At 46.0% G+C, this 23,844-nt stretch overlaps 2 protein-coding genes across 16 annotated transcripts in view; one reads left to right on the top strand and one right to left on the bottom strand.

Moving 5' to 3' along the window:
• The first annotated feature begins 263 nt into the window (after positions 1-263).
• On the top strand, positions 264-3,712 carry LOC139419063 (hydroxyacyl-coenzyme A dehydrogenase, mitochondrial-like). 2 transcript variants are annotated; one of them, XM_071168965.1, is made up of 8 exons: positions 264-503; positions 1,069-1,197; positions 1,285-1,442; positions 1,978-2,104; positions 2,316-2,405; positions 2,575-2,647; positions 2,837-2,953; positions 3,261-3,712. In XM_071168965.1, the coding sequence occupies exons 1-8, from the start codon at positions 303-305 to the stop codon at positions 3,377-3,379; spliced, it is 1,014 nt and encodes a 337-aa protein (XP_071025066.1). In that variant the 5' UTR covers positions 264-302; the 3' UTR covers positions 3,380-3,712. The 2 variants fall into 2 exon arrangements, with proteins under 2 accessions (XP_071025066.1, XP_071025067.1); XM_071168966.1 differs by having other exon boundaries at positions 286-503; positions 2,837-2,976.
• A 2,105-nt stretch (positions 3,713-5,817) lies between these two features.
• Positions 5,818-23,844, bottom strand: part of LOC139419062 (lymphoid enhancer-binding factor 1-like) — a 58,043-nt gene continuing 40,016 nt past the window's right edge. For 2 of the 14 annotated variants that reach the window (XM_071168951.1, XM_071168958.1), the window contains exons 6-12: positions 23,320-23,439; positions 22,265-22,439; positions 21,096-21,203; positions 17,629-17,677; positions 16,502-16,567; positions 15,870-15,913; positions 5,818-7,350 (exon numbers count right to left, since the gene is read on the bottom strand). In XM_071168951.1, the coding sequence (XP_071025052.1) occupies positions 15,879-15,913; positions 16,502-16,567; positions 17,629-17,677; positions 21,096-21,203; positions 22,265-22,439; positions 23,320-23,439 (553 nt within the window). In that variant the 3' untranslated portion in view covers positions 5,818-7,350; positions 15,870-15,878. The remainder of the gene's footprint in view (positions 7,351-15,869; positions 15,914-16,501; positions 16,568-17,628; positions 17,678-21,095; positions 21,204-22,264; positions 22,440-23,319; positions 23,440-23,844) is intronic. The other 12 variants (XM_071168953.1, XM_071168959.1, XM_071168952.1 and 9 more) reach the window with 11 other exon arrangements.

Raw genomic sequence — 23,844 nt, 5'->3', positions numbered from 1 at the left:
GAGTATTTTGTCATTTGTATTTCACTGGACTGAAATAAGTTTAAAAATCTAAAATGATTTTGAATATCTATTGCATTATGATCTTGATGTGCTTTAATGCATCTGTTGCACACACTATTCTTGTCTTTCAATAGAAAGTGATCTTGCATCCTATCAAACTACAATGGTATTATTGACTAATTTCTATAGCAGAGCAATAGTAGAAATCTAATAAAACACACCACATCAAAACTGTGTGAAAGGTCATGGAACGGGCCAAATAGTCACGTGACCACTGCCACACAACGACCTTCCTACTTTCCATGGTGTCTGAGTGTCAGTCTGCCTGTACATTCAGCCACAGCCAGCTCCTTCGTTCTGGTGCGGTCCTCTCCGCATTGCAAACCATGGCTTTCTTCACTCACCAAGTCATCAGAGGTCTCTCCTCTTCTGCAGTCCGAAATGCAGCGATCAAACACGTTACGATCATCGGGGGTGGTCAGATGGGTGCAGGTATCGCACAGGTAGTTAATGTTAACTGTAAATGACAGAAGTTTGTTTGCTAACATTAGCTTGCTATATACGCTAACTAGCTATCTTGTAAGCTAACCAGCTGTGTAGCTAACGCTGCAAGACCAGCTAACAAGCCAGTTAAATATAGCAATGAAGTGCACGAACTTACCGACTACTGTTGGTTAGTTAACCGCTAGCTTGCTATTAACTAGCTTGTTAGATACCCACTTGAGAAGCCAACCAAGGCAATTCAGGGGAGAAGTTGTGCAGGCTAATCAGTAACACAACTCTGTATTATAAGCAACGGTTGTTCATCTCTGAGTAAGAAGTACAGTATGTCTCACAAACTGTCTCAGGTTGATCAGTGCACAACACAGATGGTGAAGATAGCAGCAGGAGGTGGCCTTTGACCTATATCTACTTTAGCTAGCTAGTTATAGAAGGGTTTTTGTTACCTACCTGAAATGTCCTTCAATTCAGGAGTTCTATTACCAAAGTGACGTTTTGACAGTCCAACCTGGTGAACACCTGTCCCACCCACTCACAACTCGCACTTGTGTTCCCCCTTTCTAATAGGTTGCTGCTACAACAGGCCATTCGGTGGTGCTAGTTGACACAAATGAGGAAATCCTGAAGAAATCCGCCAAGGGAATAGAAGGCAGCCTGAAGAGGGTGGTCAAGAAGAAGTTCGCTGACAAGCCAGATGTTGGTCACTAATATGTTAATGTTGCTGTTTCCAATGAGGAAATGTTGGCAGAACTTCATTGACAGTCATCATCATGTATGTTACAGGCAGGAGCAGAGTTTATTGCCAAGGTGATGGCCAACGTGTCCATATCGACAGACGCAGCGTCTGTGGTGGGGAGTACAGACTTGGTGCTGGAGGCCATCGTGGAGAACCTCAAGATCAAACAGGGCCTCTTTGGTGCTCTGGACAAAATGGCACCAGCGTAAGTATGACCGACTAGGGCTTGAACCTGTGTCTCCTACACACCACAAGACTGTCTTACCCCACTGAGCTGAATCCTAGGCATTAGCTTGTGGGTCCAACCCATGTCTTTGGTCTGAAGGTTACTCGCCAGGCGAGTGTGAATCCAAACCACATAAGCACTGTCCTGTCTCCGCTGCCTGTGACTTTGTCAATAACCATAGGAGTTAGCGATCGATGATCAGTGTTGAGATGAACGTCAAGCCAGAGCAAGTGCTGTTTGATGAGAAAACATTTGTTGTTGCCGTTTTGAATGTGTAGCCTAAATATCCAAATTCCTTTATCTGCATTTCAGCTTGTTTTTCTAATCTTACTATAAAGCTATGCCGGTATCCTTGAAATGTGCTTAAAATAGACTATTTTAAAACTATTCTAATTTAAATAAAATATTTCAAAAGGAAAGGCATTGTGTGTCCCACATAATTGATGTTACTAATTGGGATGCACCTCATGGGGGTTTGCTTGTTGCCTGATGTTTTTGGTTCCTCTATTTTAAGACACACCATTTTCGCCAGCAACACATCCTCTCTGCCCATCACCGACATAGCCAGCTCCACCAGCAGGCTGGACAGATTTGGAGGGCTGCACTTCTTCAACCCCGTCCCCATGATGAAGCTGGTAGAGGTAAGGATCAATAGTGTGGTGTACATTTTAGGACATCTCCTCCCTATGATAAGTATATCGTCTCCCGCAAAGCAGTTATTTTTTTGTGTCATGATGGCGATGTTTAAATTAGAAACATATGTAAGTTGCTTTAAAAAATGACACTAGGCTTGCTCTCCTTATCATCAAGATTCAATTGAAAGATGTTAAGTAGTTTACGTGTCCTCTTCAGGTGATTGGAACATCAGCCACAAGCCAGGACACCTTCGATTCCCTCCTCGCTTTCAGCAAAGCACTGGGAAAGACGCCAGTGTCCTGCAAAGTAAGATCCTCTCTCATTTGAACAAAAATAAAGTATTTCTCTAGTATTGTACACCTTTTAAAGATAATGCAGTGACATACCATATTACACCATACATTATGTCCATCATATGCCGTTCAGATGCGTTATAAACGGTTCACTAACGTCAGTACGTTATGTTCATCTCCAGGACACTCCTGGGTTCATTGTGAACCGCCTGCTGGTGCCCTACATGATGGAAGCCATCAGGCTACATGAGAGAGGTACACCACCAAATGTTTTGCCTGTATATGAATGAAAATTGCATCGGCGCCAAGAGGGATGTGACAAACGGTTATGTATGAACATCTATGGTTAACAAAACATAGTTGTCTGTATATGAAACCGTTGTCACCCTTCATTCAAAGTCAATGGCTGAGTGTGTGTGTGTGTGTGTGTGCTCTTCTCGTCAGGCCACGGGTCAAAGGAGGACATTGATATTGCCATGAAGCTGGGAGCTGGGTATCCCATGGGGCCCTTTGAGCTGCTGGACTACGTAGGACTGGACACGGCTAAGTTCATCATGGACGGTGAGTGTTGGGCTGCTTCACAAGTGTGTTCCGATTACAGAGTGATTTCAGTACCAGTTAAAAGAGGACTGTATTAGCAGCTAGGAACAGGCCCAATTGAAATAACTGCATGTCATATGGCACAGGGGCAGAGCACTGTTTTGGTTATAGAATGGGGAGATGGACGAGAGGTGCCGGTGGTCTTTGAAAATGGTGATGAATAATTTGAAGAAACAAAAACATCAAATGAAGTAGATGCAGGTAGTGTAAAACCAATGCAAAAGCAGTTAGTTAAAGTGAACCGTTTGTGTTGATAACTTGATTCCAGGCTGGGTTGAGAAGGATCCTGACAACCCGCTGATGCAGCCCAGTGAGATGCTGAACAAGCTGGTGGCCGAGGGCAAGTTCGGCAAGAAGACCGGAGAGGGCTTCTACAAGTACAAGTAACCCCGCCCCAGAATCAACACGAGCTGGAGCCTGTTCATTAAGGCACACCGTGACAAAACGGAAAATGAAAATAAGCGCTTCCGATTGGACAAGATCATGTAGTCCCTCCCAGTACTGATAAGGGCATGAATGATAATAGAAAAAAACGCGGGTTAATTTTGACAACGGTAGAACAGAGATGCAGCTGGTACGACCCTCGGTGCCTTCCTGAAGAATGGTAGACCGGTGTTATCAATTCAAATCTGTCTTTTGACTGTATATTCTGAATGTCATCTTTATGTGTGGTTTGTAAGTAACTGAGTTTGTGGCATTAAACTGACTTTTCCAAATGCTTCCCATAGGTTGTTCTGAGATTTCTATTCATACAGTTGTTTTCTAGGGATGGATTTGCCTCTGGACCTTTGAGCCAACACACCCTGCCATTAATGATACCCGGTGCATTCAGAAAGTATTCAGACCCCTTGACTTTTTCCACATTTTGTTACGTTACAGCCTTATTCTAAAATCTATTGGATTGTTTTTTTTGTCCTCGTCAATCTACAGACAATACCCCATAACGACAAAGCAACAACAGGTTTTTATAATTTTTTGCAAATGTATTAAATAAATGGAAATATCACATTTAAATAAGTGTTCAGACCCTTTACTCGGTACTTTGTTGAAGCACCGTTGGCAGCGATTACAGCCTCTTATTCTTGGGTATGATTCGTCTACAAGCTTGGCACACCTGTATTTGGGGAGATTCACCCATTCTTCTCAGCAGATCCTCAAGCTCTGTCAGGTTGGATGGGGAGCATTGCTGCACAGCTATTTTCAGGTCTCCAGAGATGTTAGATCGGGTTCAAGGACATTCAGGGACTTGTCCTGAAGCCACTCCTGTGTTGTCTCGGCTGTGTGCTTACGGTCGTTGTCCTGTTGGAAGGTGAACCTTGGCTACAGTCAGGTCCTGAGTGCTCTGGAGCAGGCTTTCATCATGGATCTCTGTACTTTGCTCCGTTCATCTTTCCCTCGATCCTGACTAGTCTCCCAGTCCCTGCCGCTGAAAAACAGACGTGACTCTTAGCATTCTTGTTTCTCATGGCCTGAGAGTCCTTTAGGTGCCTTTTAGCAAACTCCAAGCGGGCTGTCATGTGCCTTTTACTGAGGAGTGGCTTCTGTCTGGCCACTCTACCATAAATGCCTGATTGGTGGAGTGCTGCAGAGATGGTTGCCCTTCCTCCAAAGAGGAACTCTATAGCTCTGTCAGAGTGACCATTGGGTTTTGGGTCACCTCCCTGATCAGGGCACTTCTCCCCAGATTGCTCAGTTTGGACAGACAGACAGCTCTGGAAAGAGTCTTGATGGTTCCAAACTTCTTCTATTTAAGAATGATGGAGGCCACCATGTTCTTGGGGACCTTCAATGCTGCAGAAATGTGCCCCAGATCTGTGCCTCGACACAATCCTGTCTCGGAGTTCTACGGACAATTCCTTCAACGTTTTGGCTTGGTTTTTGCTCTGACATGCGGTCAACTGTGGGACAGGTGTGCCTTTCCAAATCATGTCCAATCAACTGAATTTACCACAGGTGGACTCCCAAGTTGTAGAAACATCTGAAAGATTATAAATGGAAACAGGATGCACCTGAGCTCAATTTCGAGTCTCATAGCAAAGGGTCTGAATACTTATGTACTTAAAAAAAATATATATCAAAAATGTATAACCTGTTTTTGCTTTATCATGGGGTATTGTGTGTAGATTGAGTAGGGATTTTTTTTTTAAATCCATTTTAGAATAAGCTGTAATGTAACATTGTGGAAAAGGGGAAGGGGTCTGAATACTTTCTGAATGAACTGTATGGTCAGTCAACAACCCCTGCGTGTTCAACCCCACCGTTCATTTCCAATATAGTTTCAAGAGTTCCTTTGATGTTATCCCTACTACTCAATTCAAAAATATTACCCTCTTTATTTCCCGGCATTAATTTGATCATCTTGGATACATGAGACATCACATCTCACCTTTTTCCATAGATTTCACAGTTTAAGAGCAGCTTCAATACTCAAGGTAGATTTTCCCTTTTGTCAGCATAGCCGTAAGACTGTATGAACGTAACCTCAGTCTCGGCATGCTGCTAGAGTTTTAATTGGTCGGTTTTAGGGCCTTTTGAAGTTTCCCCTCGAGATTTGAATGATTTATAGTCAATAATTCCACTTGGTAGTTCTATTTAAGACCACTAAGTGGCAGTGTTGTCAAATGCAGAATTTCTGGATAGGAATCATATGATGGGCCGACAAGCTACAAGATTATTGGGCTGGTTTTCTGGAAAGAGATTTAGCCCTAGACTAAAAACAATGCTCAATGAAGAATCGGTTCTTAGACTGAACTAAGACTAGGTTTAATCTCTCTCCTGTAATTAAGGTACACCTTCTATCGCATAAATCTGGTCGGGAGATCAAATGAGCCAATGCCTTTTTATTTTTCTTAAAAAAACAAAACATGTTGAAACTGTTAAAATGTGACCACTTGGGAAGCAAAGTGCTTATGCCAAGATGACAGTGATTCAAAATACGACAATGAATAAAAAATGCATCAAGTAATACTAAAAATAGAGCATAAAATCAATGAAATGTTACAGAAATGCATGGAATAAACAACATGGGCAAAAAGACCACAGTTACCAGATAGAGAAGAGAAAAGTCCATCACAATCAAGCTTGGGGTCAATTCAGGAAGTACACTGAAACTCCAACTTCTCTTCAATGCTTTCCAATGAGGAAAATGTCAAATTGCAATTGGATTTTGGTTAACTTTCTGAATTGACTGGAATTGACCCCAACCCTGATCACAATAAAATGAACACTGCCAAGTGCTGGGGTAAATATATATCTGCTTCATTTGTCAGTTTAGAACAATAAAATATAGGCCTCTGAGCAACCACTTGCCTTTGTCCTAACGTTGCCTGCAAAAATACCAAGAAAAGTGACATATTCTGACAGTTTCTTTAAAAAGTACACATACTGAGCTTTATCTTACATCTGAGCAAGACTCGAGTCAAGGTCACTATTTGTTACAAATAGTATCAAAAGAAGCCTTAATTTTCATTTTTCTGCAAGACGCTTTAACAAGAAAACAAATGGCTTTCCTGTGTTCAAAGCTTATTTTCATATATACCAGTATATATATATATAAAAAAAACAAAAAAACATTCACTGAAAATATACACCGAGAAATTTAAACCAAGTTCAAAATACAAAAAAAGCATTCAATTAATTCCAACTCAAAAGTAAAAGCTATAATCATAAAATGTTGATATTGTTTGCACCAACTGGTCGTTAATAAAAACAAAATGGAGGACAGGAGCCGTGAGAGGAGCCGTTTCCTTGACAACATGTGATTGACATCCCTCCATCTTCCTTGTGATAGTGCAGTCAGTCTAAAGAGGTGTTGGGTCAGGCCGCAACCCAAACATGTGGTCGGTCTGAAATCCAGTAAGAGAGGGGAAAGGGGAGTGTTGATGGGTCGAACATAGTGGGCTGTACAAAGGAAAGGAACGGAGGTGGCAAATAACTTAGGAATAACTTAGAAACAGGTGTTGGGGTATGTTTGGGGAGGTGTTAATTGTGTTTGACAAAGTGAAATCGCTGAACTGTTTTCAGTGCAGTGCCTTGGATTGAGATAGAGCTGCTTGTAAGGAAAAAAAAGGTGTGAGGGGGCTGGGGAGTGAGGGGGCTGGGGAGTGAGGGGGCTGGGGAGTTTGCATGCGGTTGGATGATGGTCTTTAGTAGTGATTGTCTTGTTCAGCTCAGAGTTTCTACAGCAGATAGGAGAGTCACTGCAGGAGAGGAGTATAAAGTCAAGTTCCTCTGAGAACAGGAGTTGAGGCTTGGGGGTCGGGGATAAGATGGAATCTAGCAGGCCTCCATCTCTAACAGAGGGGCCATAGCTGCTGCCTTCGCTTTGCACGACGTGGAGAAAGCGTTCCGTTTTCCTCCTGAAGGACAGAGAGAGAAACATTGTCAGTTCAATGGGCAACAACAGATGGCCTAAACGTGTCCATAGTGATTGCTGTTATAGGTCATTTGCGAGTGCTGGCTGTCTTTCATACTGGTCAGAAACAGAGAGATGCAATGCACTTATAACCCCGTTCAGTCTGAGGGAAAATCCCTCACTAACTAAAAAGGAGCTGAAACACATGAAGCCACAACAACACATTGCTGTCAACGTCGTCTGAAACCAGACAGTCTCACACATCCCACATACATTGAATGAGTGCTGCATCCTCACAATGCTACACACACACGCACACACACACACACACACACACACACACACACACACACACACACACACTACAGAGGACCTGGACGAGTGAAGGAGCACTACAGTTCTGCCATCTTCAGAGAGCAGTAATGGCGTTGCCGACTGAACATTAGGTCGTAGGTTAGTGACAGGATGTGGGTTGGCATTAGCTTTGATCTCACTCTGACATCAGGTCACTGTGACCCAAGCTGGCTCCATCTGCTCTGCCCCCCTCTCTGACTGACACCCTGATGTCATCTACCTACTGCTACCGCTCTCTCTCTGAACGCAACCAGCTATCTAGTTAGGATACAGCTTCTTGTTGACATTTCTGCTGCCACCGCTGTGTGTGGGCTGTGGGGAGGTAGAGAGAGTCTTCTCAAGCTGAGAAGGCACTTTACAGGGCCTTCTAAAAAGCCCCGCCGGCCACCATCCACCCATCCATGCAAGGGAAATTGTTTGTCAAACCACAAAAGTGGTTTTGCTCAAAATACTGGTCTACGGCGAACATAGCTAAAAGAGTTAGCCTCAGTTATTGACGGACGGGCGGTGTTGGTTATTTTCCAGCATCAAATAGAATCTGTGATCAAAGAGAGAGAGGAAAGAGATTCAGAGGTAGATGTCTGACCGGGTAGGGAGTGAAAGATGTGAGGAGAGAAAAGAGAGAGAAGGTGTATTAGTGGAAGGACCGCTCCCTTGTGGTGAGGTCAGAGAAGAAGTGTGTTTTTGTGGGTTGAGAAGTCAGCTGAGCCCTGCAACTCCACCCTGGCACCACACACACACACACACACACACACACACACACACACACACACACACACACACACACACACACACACACACACACACACACACACACACACACACACACACACACACACACACACACACACACACACACACACACTCCCCTCCCTCCAGATTGCTTTACCACATGTGGATGAAAGGGAGTGGGACGGAGGCCGCCTTTCCCAGGGATGGCTGACCCTGAGCCTCCCGGGCGGAGGAGAGGAGGTACTGTAGTGAGGGCCGCAGAGAGAGAAAGAGCCTCTGTCGCTGTTTATTTACCTCCACTGCCCCCTTTTTATCCCAGGATCTGAGAGCCCAGCCCTCAGCCCCAGCACCCCCTTCCCGTCCTGGGGAGCTTTTTCCTTCCCTCCCGGCCACAAGATGAAAAGCCCTGGCTTAGTCCTTCCTGTCTTGGGGAAAAAAAGCCTGGGGGGCTGGGGGGTGGAGGGGGCGATGGTGGGGTGTGATGGTGCTGGGTCAGGAGGGGGCATCAGGCCAGGGCTTCACAGCAGACCCACCCGACACCAACACACAAACGCCGGGATTCAGAAGCAACTTGACCCCTTCCCTGCCCCCTCTCCCTCTGCCCACCTCCCCTCCCCTCAGTTAGCACTCAGGAATGCCGGCTGGACTTCTTTGCAGGAAATGAAACGCTCCTCTGTTCCAGTGGAGGCCGGGTCCTGGCTCTGGCTCTCTCTCTCCTTGGCCCAGGGAGGGGATGGGAGGTGGGGGGAGCGACTGAGACCAACGGGGCCCAGGCTCTGGGTCTTTGAAGCGTGGGAGGTTAAGATAACTGGCACGGCCCCTCGTCTCTCAATCGCCGCCTCCACCTTACCGGGGCAAATCAAAGAGCCCGCAGCTGGGGCCCGTCCCGCCTGCCTTCCTCTACTCCTCCCCTTCTCCTCCCCCCCCCCCTCCCCCCTCCTTCCTTTCGCTGCAGCGGCGCTCTGGGATTTCTTTTGGTTCCATGAAAAAGGAAAACACAGCCGACAAATTAGTGAAAATAAGCCAAATGGAGCGAGGTGTCTCCAACACAGGCAGGACTGTAGACTTTACCATGGCAGAGGGAGAGAGGGACATTTGGAGGAGGAGGAGAGGAAAAAAAGAAAGAAAGAGTTCTGGGAGAGAGAGGAGAGGAGGAAATGCCAAATCAGCTGACTGTTTGTTGCCATGTCTGTCTCGACCACAAAAGTCAGCAACCTAGACAGACAATGTTCTAATTTTATGAAATATGAGTTCAGAGATCAACTCCAAATCACAGAAACCCAGGAACTTGTACATCTCGACTGGAATTTACTCCAAGATGGCATTAAAATCTGGAAATAAACCTGAAATTCTTGTAATTTTCTCTGCCAAGTCTCCTAAATGGTCAGAATCAGGTTTTAACACAGCATTGGCTGGATGGAAAGAAAGGGAAAATGGCGGCTATTCAAATCCACCCAGTGATTGAGACAAAGCATTAAGTTCAGGAAACACAGTCAGACGACCAGAAAAAAACGGCGATGGCCAACCTTTGCACTGACTGTGCTCCGTTTTGGTGAGATAATCACCTTGCTGTGAAGAGTTTAAACTATGGTTTTGTTTGGCGACACCCTCTTGGCTCAGGCAGTCTCACTTTCTCTATTAAATTGTGACAATGCCACAACCGGCAGCCATCAGCTTGAGAAGGAAGAGGTCAAACTGATGTTTTAAACAACTGGCTTCATCCGGTCAGCACTTTCTCTGGCTGGGGGACAGAACGTTAACAGGAAAACAGGAATACTTGTGTCTGTCATTTCTAACCTCCAACCAAAAGTCAGGGTGGTTTGGTGGGAGAAACGTTGTTCTTGTCTGGGCTGGGAACCACGGACAATGGTATTGTTGATAACGGTGGGATGTACCGGGGGGGGGGGGGGGGGGGGGGGGGACAGAACGAGGGAGAGGGGGATGAGAAGAAAAGAGAAAGGGAAGTGTGTAAAGGAGGTTTCTGTCTATACGAGGCTAGATGAAGGGAGAGGGTAGGGTTTTTGATTGTGGGGAGAGGAACGGTAGGGGGTAAGGCTCCCGCCCACCGAGCCACCAAAAGCCCAAACCTCAGGCATGTGCTGGTGAGACTGGGGTAGAGTTGGGGGTCTGGGGGTAGGAGCCCTGTCTCCTTACCCCTCTACCCACATCTGATGCGCCGTCGCTGGGGGCCCGAGCTGCTGAAGTCTGGCCAAGCGCGGCGTGGTGTAGTGTGGTGTGCCCCCGCAGTACTGCACAGCTACAAAGCTGGAGCTGAGGGCTGGAGGCCAGGGCGGCACTATCAAAGGGCTCGTACAATGACTGCTCCCTCTGCCGCGGCGCACTTCAAAGGAGCTCCACCGCCACTCAGACTCACCATCGGATGGGAGGGAGGGAGAAGAGGGAAGAGAGGGGAGAACGGGGAGAACGGGGAGGAAAGACGGGACAGAGAGAGAAAGAGAGTAGGAGGAAAGAGAGGGAGAGAAACCCACCTACAATAGGAGCCACATTTTGTTCAGCAGAAGTAGAAACTCAGCCACATCTCAAAACAAAGTTTTGTGTTTATTAAATAGAGAAAGAAAGACAACATCTTCCTGCGACCCCTTTCCCCTTCCCATCTCTCCCCTTCCCATCTCTCCCCTTCCCATCTCTCCCCTTCCCATCTCTTCCCTCTGTTACCTGCGGGCCTTTTATGATCCAGAGATAACGACTCAGAAGGGGGGACGTTTTACAAGGCAGCACACCCCCACCACCCCCTCAATCTGCAGTCTCAAGGAGCCACCGGGGAGAGATAGAGAAGGGGGGAGGGAGGAAGGAGAGGAAGTAGAGAAGACATGACAAAACCCAGCAGGGAGGGAGAGGCTCTACCCTCATACGGTCGCTCCCTGCAGCTGGCCAGACCTCGGCACAATAGGCCAGTGACTCAACCAAAACAAACCCACAGACCCAGTCTAAACAGAAAGCCCCACTTTAGGTGATTCGCTGTGTCCCAAATGGCACCCTATTCCCTTTATAGTGCACTACTTTAGGCCAGGACCCATAGGGCTCTGGTCAAAAGTAGTGCACTATAAAGGGAATAGGGTGCCATTGGGGGTGCACAGTTCAGTCGCACACATGTAAACTAGAAGTCCCCAAGTGCCCCTAAGAAGTATCAAAGAGAGCCCTTTTCTCTGAAGGAGGAGAGGCAAGAGATTATGTCCAGGGTTTGACTAAAACACACCTGCATAGTTTAGACATTCCACTACAGCTGCTACACCCCTGGAAGGCCACAAGTGCTGAGGTTGTCTTTTTCTCCTTCACAGGGCTCTGCTTTGTGTGTGTGTGTGTGTGTGTGTGTGTGTGTGTGTGTGTGTGTGTGTGTGTGTGTGTGTGTGTGTGTGTGTGTGTGTGTGTGTGTGTGTGTGTGTGTGTGTGTGTGTGTGTGTGTGTGTGTGTGTGTGTGTGTGTGTGTGATTGAGAGTGAGTGAGCGAGCGAGCGCGAGAGGGGACATTTCCGTTTCCACTTCCTAACCCACAGTAACATTAGCCGGTGGCTGTCGCCCTGATTTATGCCAAGGCTACTCTTTTTTTTCCTTCTTTGTGAAGTCTAGTTTTAAAGAGGAGGCAGGAGATCCCTCTCCTCTACTCTGCTGAGCTGAGACGCTCAGAGCAAGACCCTGAGTGTTTCACAGCCCCCCGAAACCATTCCAATTATCCCAGGTCACTAATAATGCTGTGGTGGTGGAGTGTGTGTGTGTCCTCCACTGTGGCCTTAAGGCAACCAGCACCAAATCAAACTGAAGGTAAGACTCTGAACCTTGCCTGACGGCAGCCAGAGAGTGCGGCTGGCTGTTTGAGAGAGAGGGGGAGAAAGGGAGGAGAGAGAGGGGGAGAAAGGGAGGAGAGAGAGGGATGAGGGGCAGAGAGAGAGTGGAATGACAGTTGGGAGAAGGAGAACTCTCGAGCACAAGAGGAATTTTATTTTTTGCCCTCTCCCTCCCTCCCCCTTGCTCCCCCCCACCCCCACTCCTTGCTCATCAAAGCCTGACAGATGACTTCTGCCTCCACACATCACAGAGAGGTCTCTCCACTACAGTCAACGCTTCGTACCGCACTAGTTCACCAGCTACCGACACAAACACACCATCTTTGGCCTCCAAACCATTTTTAGTTGGGGCAGTCGAAAAAAAGGCATTCAAACAGCCAAGCTGAATCCCCCCCCAAAAAACTAAATCCAAAATGTAGAGCTACAGATTTACTGACTCGCACGAAAAAACTGGGGAAATTCAAGTGTGCTCTCACAGAGCTATCCGGTTACCGGGTGGAAACAAAAGAGCACGTTCATAAGAGTTAGACTGAGATGACTCCGTCAGTTACAACGCTGGGAGTTTTTATGAAAGTTTGTGACTCATGGCCCACGCTGTTCATCAGATTGAAAAGGCCACCTTTGTTAGTAGTCGTCTCCCTCCCTTTGTGACAAATGCGCAGTGGCTGAAAAGTAGATAGCCTTAAGGACATGTGTGTTTCCCGATCAGATAAACATCTCCCTGTGAATCAGACTGGCTGAGTCAGACAATGAGACTAACAGAGAGAGAGAGAGAGCGAGAGAGAGAGAGAGAGAGAGAGAGAGAGAGAGAGAGAGAGAGAAAGAGAGAGAGAGAGACAGAGAGAGAGAGAGAATGAGTCAAGAGCGACAGAGTGAAAAGTTATGTGTCAGAACAAAAGTGTCAGAGAGAGAGGAACAGAGAGAGAGAGAGAGAACGTATCAAAGAAAGAGGAAGTGCGAGAGAAATTTAGTGTCAGAGAGAGAGCGAGATGGAGGGAGGAAATACACATTTCACAATGTCAAACTAATAGCTGGATTCCCAGAGAGCTATTTAACTGCGGGGTAAGAGAACCAGCTGTTTGCTGGGTCTGGTGTCTGACCCACTGGGGATAACAAACAATCCACTCCAAGAAATGAAACACTGTTGAACTGCTGCACTCATTGGTGTGACCTTTTCAGCCAGACATTTACATCTGTACAGAAGAGTTGTATTGATCCTTACCCTACTCTCCTTTAAAAGGGTATTCTGATTCATCATGCCCTGCAAATTAATGTGCAAACAATATCAACAGAAATAAACAAGAACATCCGGTGTGTCCTTTCAAAGTGAATAGATAGATGCATTACAAAACCATTACAAAACCATTACAAAACCATTACAAAACCATTACAAAACAACTACAAAACCATTACAAAACCATTACAAAACCACTACAAAACCACTACAAAACCATTACAAAACCACTACAAAACCATTACAAAACTATTACAAAACCACTACAAAACCACTACAAAACAACTACAAAACCATTACAAAACCATTACAAAACCATTACAAAACCATTACAAAAACCATTACAAAACCATTACAAAACCACTACAAAACCATTACAAAACCACTACAAAACCATTACAAAACCATTACAAAACCACTACAAAACCATTACAAAACAACTACAAAACACTTACAAAACCATTACAAAACCACTACAAGACCATTACAAAACCACTACAAAACCATTACAAAACCATTACAAAAACCATTACAAAAACCATTACAAAACCATTACAAAACCACTACAAAACCATTACAAAACCATTACAAAACCACTACAAAACCATTACAAAACCATTACAAAACCATTACAAAACCATTGCAATCGAGGCGAGGGCGGATATAAAAAGAAATAGACAAGTAAGTTCATTTAAAGACGTTCGCTGCCTGAAGTCTGCATTGCCAAACGCTAACCTCAATCCAGGCTCTTTGGGATCTACATAAATTGAGGAGTCGTGGCAGTCCTCTCTGGTATTATGCATATGAGTTTAAGGTTGTCACAATGAATCAGCCGTGGTGTCCATCCTGCCTCGGATAGACCCAGCTAATTATTGGATCACGGATAAAGTCTCTCCGTCTTTGAAAAGAGGCAGAGGCGAAGTGCGGCCGACGAATAAGAGAAAAGCGGTCCAATTTAGGTACGGCGGGGGGAGCCACCGGTCAAGAATCAATCAAGCAGAAAACCTTTGTCTGGTTCAGGGTTTGATTTCGTTGTAAGTTCTGCCCTACAGAGAGCGAGAGAGAGAGAGAGAGAGAGAGAGAGAGAGAGAGAGAGAGAAAAGAGAAAAGAGAGAGAGAAAAGAGAGAAAAGAGAGAGAGAGAAAGACAAAAGAGAGAGAGAAAGAGGATGCCATAAAAATGCAGACAGCAGGATGTTATAAGATTAACCTCAGAGAGAGAGAGAGAGAGAGAGAGAGAGAGAGAGAGATACCTAATGGTAGAAATGAGGGCATTCATTTATTTTACCCCGTTTAAAGCCTGGTGACACTTTGGTTCAAAAGCTCTACATGTTTGTGTCTGTTACTGGCGCTGGTCACAACTTACCCAATGACAAACTGACACTTTTCACAAAGAACAACCCCACAACATTTGACTGATTACGTAGTGCTTTATGTGTTATAGTGCTCGTACACAACAGGACCCTCCACACTTCACACCAAACCGCCAACAAATCTCTACCAAACGATGTGATTTGACAGTATTCTAGTGGAACGTGGTGTTTCATAGCTTTCCTGAGCCCAGATGTAGTCTGGAAGGTCTAGTCTCCATTCAGTGTCGGGTAGAACAGAAAACATGCAGACCATCTGGGTCTAGGCTGCATGCCTCCCAAATGGCACCCTATTCCATATAGTGCACTAGGCCCATAGGGGTATGGTAGTGCACTATGTAGGGAATAGGGTTCCATTTGGAACGGAACCTCACACTCCTCCAGGAATATCTGCTGCTATGAAGAGGCCAGACTAGAAAAAGGTCTGTTCTGTAACATCTTGCGATAATGCAGAGCACTTTGTCCATATCCGTGTTGGAGTTACATCTAATAAGGACATCAGTTTGGATTTAAGACAGGACTCAACAACAACAGTTTCTCAGCCATGCACTGCCAACGTTCACACAGAGGATTTAGATGGTCATCTCACTAGCCAGACAAAAGACTGTCAATGGAGTGGCCAGGTCAGTATACACCCAGAACACACACACACACACACACACACACACACACACACACACACACACACACACACACACACACACACACACACACACACACACCTCACTCCTTGAGATTTAACACCATTGACACCACAGGAGGTTGGTGGCACCTTAATGGGGGAGGACGGGCTCATGGTAATGGCTGGAGCAGAATATGCAGAATGGTATCATACACATGGTTTGACGCCATTCCATTGGCTCCGTTCCAGACCTTATTATGAGCCGTCCTCCCCTCAGCAGCCTCCACTGAGTGACACAATGACCATGGTGAGTTGAGGGTGGACCCTGTAGGATTAGTCTGTAAACAGTGTACAAGGCTTGACACATACTACCAGACCAGACGGGCATGACTGGAGGGGGGGGGTCTTACCATTTATGCTCAGATGTACGCCGTTTTCATTCTCTGGCCTGTACCTGCAGAAAATGGCATCTTTTAACATGTTTGTCTTTACATAAGGCATGTCCAGGTGAGGAAAAGAAAGCCAATTGGGCTAATGGAGCGTCTCACCACAAACGACAGCAGAAATTCAATCAATCTAATGTTTTTATAAAGCCCTTTTTACATCAGCAGATGTCACAACGTGCTGTACAGAAACCCAGCCTAAAACCCCAAACAGCAAGCAAATGCAGATGTAGAAGCAACTTGATAATAGATATGGAAATGGTAATATAGCACGTGGTCTACGTTATAGCTGGGCCGACAGTGATTAGATTTCTAAATATATATTTTTCCCCCAATAGGTTCCTACACAACGGTGCAGTGTTTACATAGAGCTTTAAGCTAAGAGCACAGTGGCAGAGACATACAGCAGGTCAACCAATAGAGTGCAAAGCCCAGAGAGCAGTTAAGAAGCCAACCAGCATTTACAGACTAATCCCAAAGTAGGTGGAGTGGAGAGGGGGGTGAGAGAGAGGGGGGTGAGAGAGAGGGGGGTGGATGGATGGAGAAAGGAGAGGGGGAGGGAGTACAAAGGAGAGGTGCAGGTTGAGTGACACTGGTACCTGCATGGTGGTTCTGAAAGCCCACTCTAGTGAGGGCGGAGGGGTCGAATGGAGTTCTATGGGGGTCTGGAGAGGGAGGAGGAGGAGAGGGGTGGTTATGGGTGGATGGGGCTGAAACCTTTCATGCATATTCCAGGTGAAACTACCCACATGGTCAAAGTGGGGCCTCTTGATTGGTTATTTCTAGGGAAATGCAGCTATAACTTCCCCAATACTGTGTGACAAGCATGTCACAACACCTGGCTATGATTATCTCAGCATTACAGGGGTCTGTTTCACAGTGACAAGACCTTTTACTGCTTGTGGTGCATGTAGTGTTAAAATGACTTGGGCTAGTGTGAGAGACGAACACAAAAGAGACTGCATGGAGAGTTTGTACAGGACAAACTGAACACTCATCACCTCATAGAACAACAATCGAGAGGAAAAAGGGAAAATGGAAAAGACAGGGAGAGAAATAGAGGGAGAGAGAGGTAGGAAAAGAGGGAGAGAAAGAGAGGGAGAGAATTAGAGGGAGAGAAAGAGAGGGAGAGAATTAGAGGGAGAGAAAGAGAGGAAAAGAGAGGGAGAGAAAGAGAGGGAGAGAAGGAGAGGGAGAGAAAGAGAGGAAAAGAGATGGAGAGAGGAAAAGAGAGGGAGGAAAAGGGAGGGTGGCGAGAGGGAGGAAAAGAGAGGGAGAGAGAGATGGAGAGAGAGAGAGAGGAAAAGAGGGAGAAAGAGGGAGAGAAAGGGAGGGAGAGAAAGGAAAAGAGAGGGAGAGAGAGGGAGGGAGAGACAGGGGAGGGAAAAGAGAGGGAGAGAAAGAGAGGGAGGAAAAGAGAGAGGGAGAGACAGGGGGAGAGAGAGAGGGAGAGACAGGGGAGGGAAAAGAGAGGGAGAGAAAGAGAGGGAGGAAAAGAGGGAGGGAGAGACAGGGGGAGAGAGAGAGGGAGAGACAGAGGGAGGAAAAGAGAGGGAGAAAGAGAGGGAAGAAAAGAGAGGGAGAGAAAGAGAGAGAGAGAGAGATAGAGAGAGGGAGAGATAGATAGATAGGAAGAGAAAGAGAGGGAGAAAGAGGGAGCGAGAGAAAGAGCGAAATTGGGAAAAGGATAGGAAGAGATAGAGGAAAAGGGGGAGAGGTTGGTTACCTGCAGCCGGTTCCTGTATCTTCTCCCTCTTCCGCTTCTTCTTCTTTCCCTAGAAAATATCGAGGTGAACGCTTAAAGTGTGGCTCCAGCACTCACCCTCACTCCACCACGCTTAGTCCTGCTGCCGTTTGCCCTGTTCACTCATCCCCCGCCGGGCAGCCAACCAGCACTCCTCGCTCTCTGGGCCTGCAGCCAATCACCACGCTGGGATTGGTCAGAGGGGCTGACCATCTCTACTCCCTGCCTATGAGAGCTGGTTGTCTCCATCCTCTCCACACCTGACTTCAGTATAGTGTGCTCTCTAACAAACAGACATGTTTGGTAGGATCCATTCTAGAATGTTAGGTTTTGAACCCCACCCTTGCCTTCCAATCGGAGCAAGTAGCAAACTTGGCTGTCCTCTCCTCACTGTATCAGTGTGTGCTCTCTAACAACCTATAATGAACAAAACGTCCATCACCATTCTTATATAAAGACTTAAAGTGTAGCAGCAGCAGCGTATGTAGTCTTTTCAGTCTCCTAACACCAAACATCAATATGTAATTAAAACATAAACATGTGGCTATATATTACTTGGGAGAGCTGGTCCTCAACTGATTACCATGGAGAGCATCAGTCAACCCCCCTCCAGCGAGCGCTGATCACTGAGCTCCACTGTGAGTAAGTGTGTGTGGATTTATAGCTTATACCCAAATCCCCTAGGGAGGGGAACTATAGGTGGAGATAGCAGCATAACAGTCATTCTAGTCAAATATGAGCAGCACTTTGGTTTCCTGCTGCAAAGTCTACTAATCCACTTATTTATGATGAGCTAATCTGGGTTCCTCTCACACCGCTGTGGCAGACAGAGAGAGGAGAGGGGGGGGGGGCAGGTGATGTGTACAGTAGTCTATGACAGTGTGTGTGTGTGTGTGTGTGTGTGTGTGTGTGTGTGTGTGTGTGTGTGTGTGTGTGTGTGTGTGTGTGTGTGTGTGTGTGTGTGTGTGTGTTACAGTACTATGAAAGGCTTAGTTTATTTCGGAGGGGTGCTTGGTGTTAAGTGTCTATGAGACTCATAAGCTGTGTTCGAATATCCATAAAAACATCCAGTATACTACATACTTAATGAGTATATACTACGTACTATATACTACTAGTTCATTTTAGAATACTGTAAACGAGCGGTATGCTTTCAGTTGAGCGTACTAGCGCTTCGCCTGTCTATCGGAAGTTGATGCTGTTGCTATGCAACCTCTTGCTAGCTTGTTAGCATAACAAATTACTAGCTAGACATCTTACGATGTGTGTTCATAAATTCAATCGGGAGTGCCAGAGAGCGCTCTGTGCATTCATAAACTTAGAGCTTTGTCAGATTGTCCGTTCCTTAATTCAGATCGCACACTGGATGCTCTGGTCGAGGAGTAGGATTGATCTGAACGTTCTGACCTCACAACAGCAGTCAAGCAACCAAGCTAACTGGCTAACCTGCTAGCTACTTCCAGAAAAACATGAGAGAATAGCTCACTCTGACCATTTTACTCACCCTAGCAGAGCTGGTTAGGCTGTTTTCATGTTATCCAGAGCGTTGGTGACTAACTGTGCTGCTGACAACAATTTAATTATGCTTTTTTGCCGACAACGTTTACTGACACCGGCCATATTCAACGGGTGTTGAGCGTTAGTAAATTCATCAGTTATTCTACACTCTGGCACACTCAGACAAGAGTGCTCTGAAATCGGAAAAGATAGCCAGTCCATTGAGAACGCACACCGACTATACCACTTAGCTAAGCTAAGAATGCTGTGAATAATAAGTCAATAAAAGTTGGGTAGTTAATTAGATAGCATATAGTTAATATACTGGCAAGTTCAACAAGGTATTAGTAGCCAACTAAGGTTAGGTAGCTAGCTAACATACCTGTCCATACTGCTGTAATGATATGCTATGTGGTTCGTAAGGACAGCGTAGCTAACAAATTGTCAGCCAGAGAGGTAACTTATTTGAAAAGTCATTACTTTATTACATTGCTCAACATTTTCTTAACATTTGTCATAATTAGTTAAAGCAACCAATATGTATCCGCTCTTGTCTGACTTCTGCTGCATATTTACCGCCATTTTCTTCAAACCTGGAAATGTTGTGAAGCCACGCCTATTTTCTGAATCATTTCATTATGGGTCCTAAAAGCACAGAAATAGTGTCCACTGCTTTCATATTCTGGCGAATTTAGTACGACATCCGGGAACTTTTGGCATACTAACCTCCATACTATGACCAATAAGCATACTACATACCCAATTTACGTCACAACAGTACGGTTAGGATAAGTATTCGAACGCAGGTATACGGTAGTAGAGGCCATCAGACACCAGGAGGTCATCCACTGCTTCCTGGCTTATTGCTTTAGCCTATCAGATCAGTCCTTTCAGATCTGTCAACACCAATGGGGTAAGGGCTAGAGACTAAAGTCTGTACTGCATTGTATTGTCCTGCCCTATGCTGTACTGTCCTCTACTCCCTGTCCTGCAGTGTTTCCCCCAGCGTGGTGTGGTGGCGGCGGGGCGGCGGAGGCAGAAGGTGAGAGGTGCTGAGCGGGGCTGTCCAGAGAGAAGGCAGATGAACACTACAAAGAGCCCCTGTGGTGGTGGAGTGAAAGTGAGTGCTGGAGCCACACTTTTTAACAACGGCAGGCGCTAGCATACAGTCACATACACACACACACGGAACAGTCTCACACACACACATATATGGAACAGACACACACACCTAGATGAACATGACATATTACTAACATGACAGGTGCCCTGACACACACACACATCTTGGTGCTGTGCCATCTGAAATCACACAGTAATCTACTCGTCACTAAGTGTCTACGCTCTTGGTAGGGGCATCAACTCTGTTTACATATCCAAGGCTTCCTTGTTGATACGGAACATCAAAGACTGGCAGCACCATCCACAGGCCACTATTCTCAGTGTCGCATAATACTGAGTCTGATACTAGAATCCTTTATGGTGGTAATAATAGCATGGAAGTAGAGTGCTATGAATTACACATTAGGCTGTAGCATAGCAGCTAAAAATGGACACCATTATCATGGAAAAGGCTAATGTTTATTAGAATGTTGTAGCTAGCATTGTCTTTAGAAATCTAACACAGAATACTAGCTACTGTTCTGAAATTCGTAAACAACATATAGCCTACATCAAAACTGAACAGGCCTGGGTTCAAAGAGCATTTTAAATCTTTTAAATACTTTAGCGGTGCTTGATCAACCTTGCCTGGATAAATATGACCAATGGAATAGCCCCAAAAGTGCAAACCCTGCTTATCTGGCACTCCAGGCAAACTCAAACACTCAAAAGTAATTGAAAGATTTCAAATACTATTTGAACCCCAGTCAGAAAAATACAATCCCAGTAGACAAAAATCCCACACACAAACACACCTCTCCGCTGCCAATCCGTTTCTATATGATACTTACATAATTATCTCTGGCGGACCAGCCTGGGTAGAGCTGCATGTGGAGCTGCCGTTCCTTGCGGGCTAATTCGTAATACTTAGCTTGCTCTTCTCTGGATAAAGCATGCCACTGATTCAGTACGAGAGAGAAAAAAGAAAAAACACCACACAGTCAATTACTGGTCTGCACTTTCAAGTTCCCTCCAAAGATCCCTCCAAAGACACGGGTGCTAGTGTTTTGCTACAGAAAAAAATTCCTTTACAAAAATGTACAAACGCTTGGTAAAAAAAAATAGGGAATCATTTTTGTTTTTAAAGGGGGCGAACATGATGAAGAGATTAGCATATGGGCAAGAGAGAGAAAGAGAAAAATACTTTGATTTCATATCAAAACACTGGTTCCAATTTAGCGGCGCTTTTGTTTCAGACTATGTCAGCGGGCAATTACCAAACACAGGCCGCAAACAGAGCTCTGCTGTGACTGGCTGGCCCAAACACCAGGGCTTTCTGTTAAGGCTTTAAACACCTTCTATCGGCCTCTTTCTCATTCACTTTCTTTCTTCTACTCCCAGTCTCAAAAGGAACACATTTTGTCATTTCCAAACCACACTATTATTATCTACGGTAAGTTTAAAGAAAAAACCCATTTGGTGGAATGTCCGCTAGTCAGTCAGGTAGAAAGTGGATCTGTCTGATGAGGGGAAGTAACAGGTTAGGACAAGGAGATGGTCATCGGGATTAGTCCCTTGAAGGACCTTGATGTGGAAGAGTTGAAGGAACATCTCAAACATAGAAAGAGAATCCAGAGAAAGGTCTTGGAACCTCTAACCAGTCCACCCATTATGACATCATTTGTTTTTGTATTTATTAGGGATCCTCATTGGCTGTTGCCAAGGCAGCAGCTTCTCTTCCTGGGGTCCAAACACACTAAGGCACTTACGTTACATACGAAACAAAAGATAAACCAGTACATCATATAACATCATCATGATCTCGAAGCCCTCTAGCTGAACGAGAGATGCTGTCAGGTGGTTATGGTTAACACAGGAACACAAACGGTGTCTTATGGCCGTTTCCCTGGCACACATCATCACATTGTCACGGTTTCAGACCCGTGATTACAGAACAAGGGGTGGTTAACCGTTCTCCACCCCAGTCAGGGTGCTCTATCCTGGGTTCTCGCATACGTACCCTCCGTCCCAGGATCTGGTTGATGGCGGCGCTCTCCTTGAGCGTGCACTCTGCCACCACGTTGGCCCTCATCTCCTTCATGTACAGCATGAAGGCATTCAGCGGCTTCTTGATGTGGGGTCTCTTGGGCTCCTGCTCCTTCCTCTGATCCTGGTGCTGAGGCTTCCTGGCAAAACAATTGGCGAGAAAAGAACAAGGGAGCGAGGTAAAGAAGAAGAAGGGCATGGCGGCGGTGCTAAAACAAAGAGAGGGGGGCAGAGGAGGGAGGGTTGCGACGGTGAAACTGGGCGCCTCCGGAGTGTGAGAACAAACGGCAAGGGGTCTGTTTCACTTCAGCCAATTGGGAGCGAGGGTGTGTGCGTGCGAGGCGTTTCCGCCACGCCAGGAATCTTTAATCATGTACAGTCATACAGTCTTGGAGCTTTCAAGCGGAGAGAGAGATTACTTCACCAGTAATGGCAACTAAACCTTCCCCCCCAGCACACACACTGCCAATCGCTTAGTAGCTCTAGAGTCACAGGGCCTTGATGTGTGTCTGTGTGTGGTGTGTGTGTCTCTGTCTCTGTGTGTCTCTCCGTTTCTGTGTGCGTGTGTCTCTGTCTCTGTGTGTCTCTGTGTGTCTCTGTGTGTGTGTGTGTGTGTGTGTGTGTGTGTGTGTGTGTGTGTGTGTGTGTGTGTGTGTGTGTGTGTGTGTGTGTGTGTGTGTGTGTGTGTCTCTCTCTCTGTTGGTATGCATGTTGTGATGCCAGGGGCCAAATGAAGCGTGGTGGTCCCTTATCAGCTCTATGAGTCCCTTGTTGCTTATCTCCTCACATCAAGGTGATAGGAGAGAAGGGAGGCTGGACTGCTGAGTTGTTGGGACATGTGGTTGAGTGGCCAAATACCTGGAAGTATCCTGAACTCAATGTGCTGCTAATACGATAAGGAGTAGAATAGTGAGGTGTGTTTTGGTAGGAATGTGTGTTTTCAGCAGAACAGTAGAGAGGGGCGTATGAGGGTTTGTTTGAGCCCTGTATGAAGTGGACCCAGACAGGGCCACTGTTTGGGGGACTCACATGTGCATCAGGTCGTTGTCGTGCTGGGGCTCGTGTTTGACCTGGGGGTTGACGATGGCCGGGTGGGGGATCCCTGTGGCGTGGGGGCCGGGGGGACCGGGGACCATGTGGTGGGAGAACCTGGAACAAGAACCCATGCAATAATTTTAGAACCTCGTCCTCTCTCTCTCCCCAACATACTCACACTAGGTGAAGTAAGAGTTCAAAGATATTCAAAGAAAACACAGGAGAGAGGTTTGAGAAAAACACAGTAGGGAAGCATCTGGGTCCAAAGCCTCTCCTGTCTATACCAGGACTGTCCTGGCATGTACCAACCAGAGAAGGGGGAAGGAGAAATGAGAAGGAAAGAGAGATATGGCAATAAAGAATCCAGGGGAGAGAGAGAGAGTGAGAGAGAGAGAGAGAGAGAGAGAGAGTAGAGAGAGAGAGAGAGAGAGAGAGAGAGAGAGAGAGTAGGAGAGAGAGAGAGAGAGAGAGAGAGAGAGTAGGAGAGAGAGAGAGAGAGAGTAGGAGAGAGAGAGAGAG

The sequence above is a fragment of the Oncorhynchus clarkii genome, chromosome 10 (genome assembly GCF_045791955.1).
Source record: "Oncorhynchus clarkii lewisi isolate Uvic-CL-2024 chromosome 10, UVic_Ocla_1.0, whole genome shotgun sequence".
NCBI lineage: Eukaryota > Metazoa > Chordata > Actinopteri > Salmoniformes > Salmonidae > Oncorhynchus > Oncorhynchus clarkii.
This window is presented reverse-complemented; position numbering and strand designations above follow the sequence as displayed.

Excerpts from the sequence above, each read along its gene's own strand:
- LOC139419063 (XM_071168965.1), top strand. The coding sequence starts at position 303 with ATGGTGTCTGAGTGTCAGTCTGCCTGTACATTCAGCCACAGCCAGCTC. Across the intron at positions 2,105-2,315 it reads CCATGATGAAGCTGGTAGAG|GTGATTGGAACATCAGCCAC; the intron begins GTAAGGATCAAT and ends TGTCCTCTTCAG. Across the intron at positions 2,648-2,836 it reads CATCAGGCTACATGAGAGAG|GCCACGGGTCAAAGGAGGAC; the intron begins GTACACCACCAA and ends TCTTCTCGTCAG.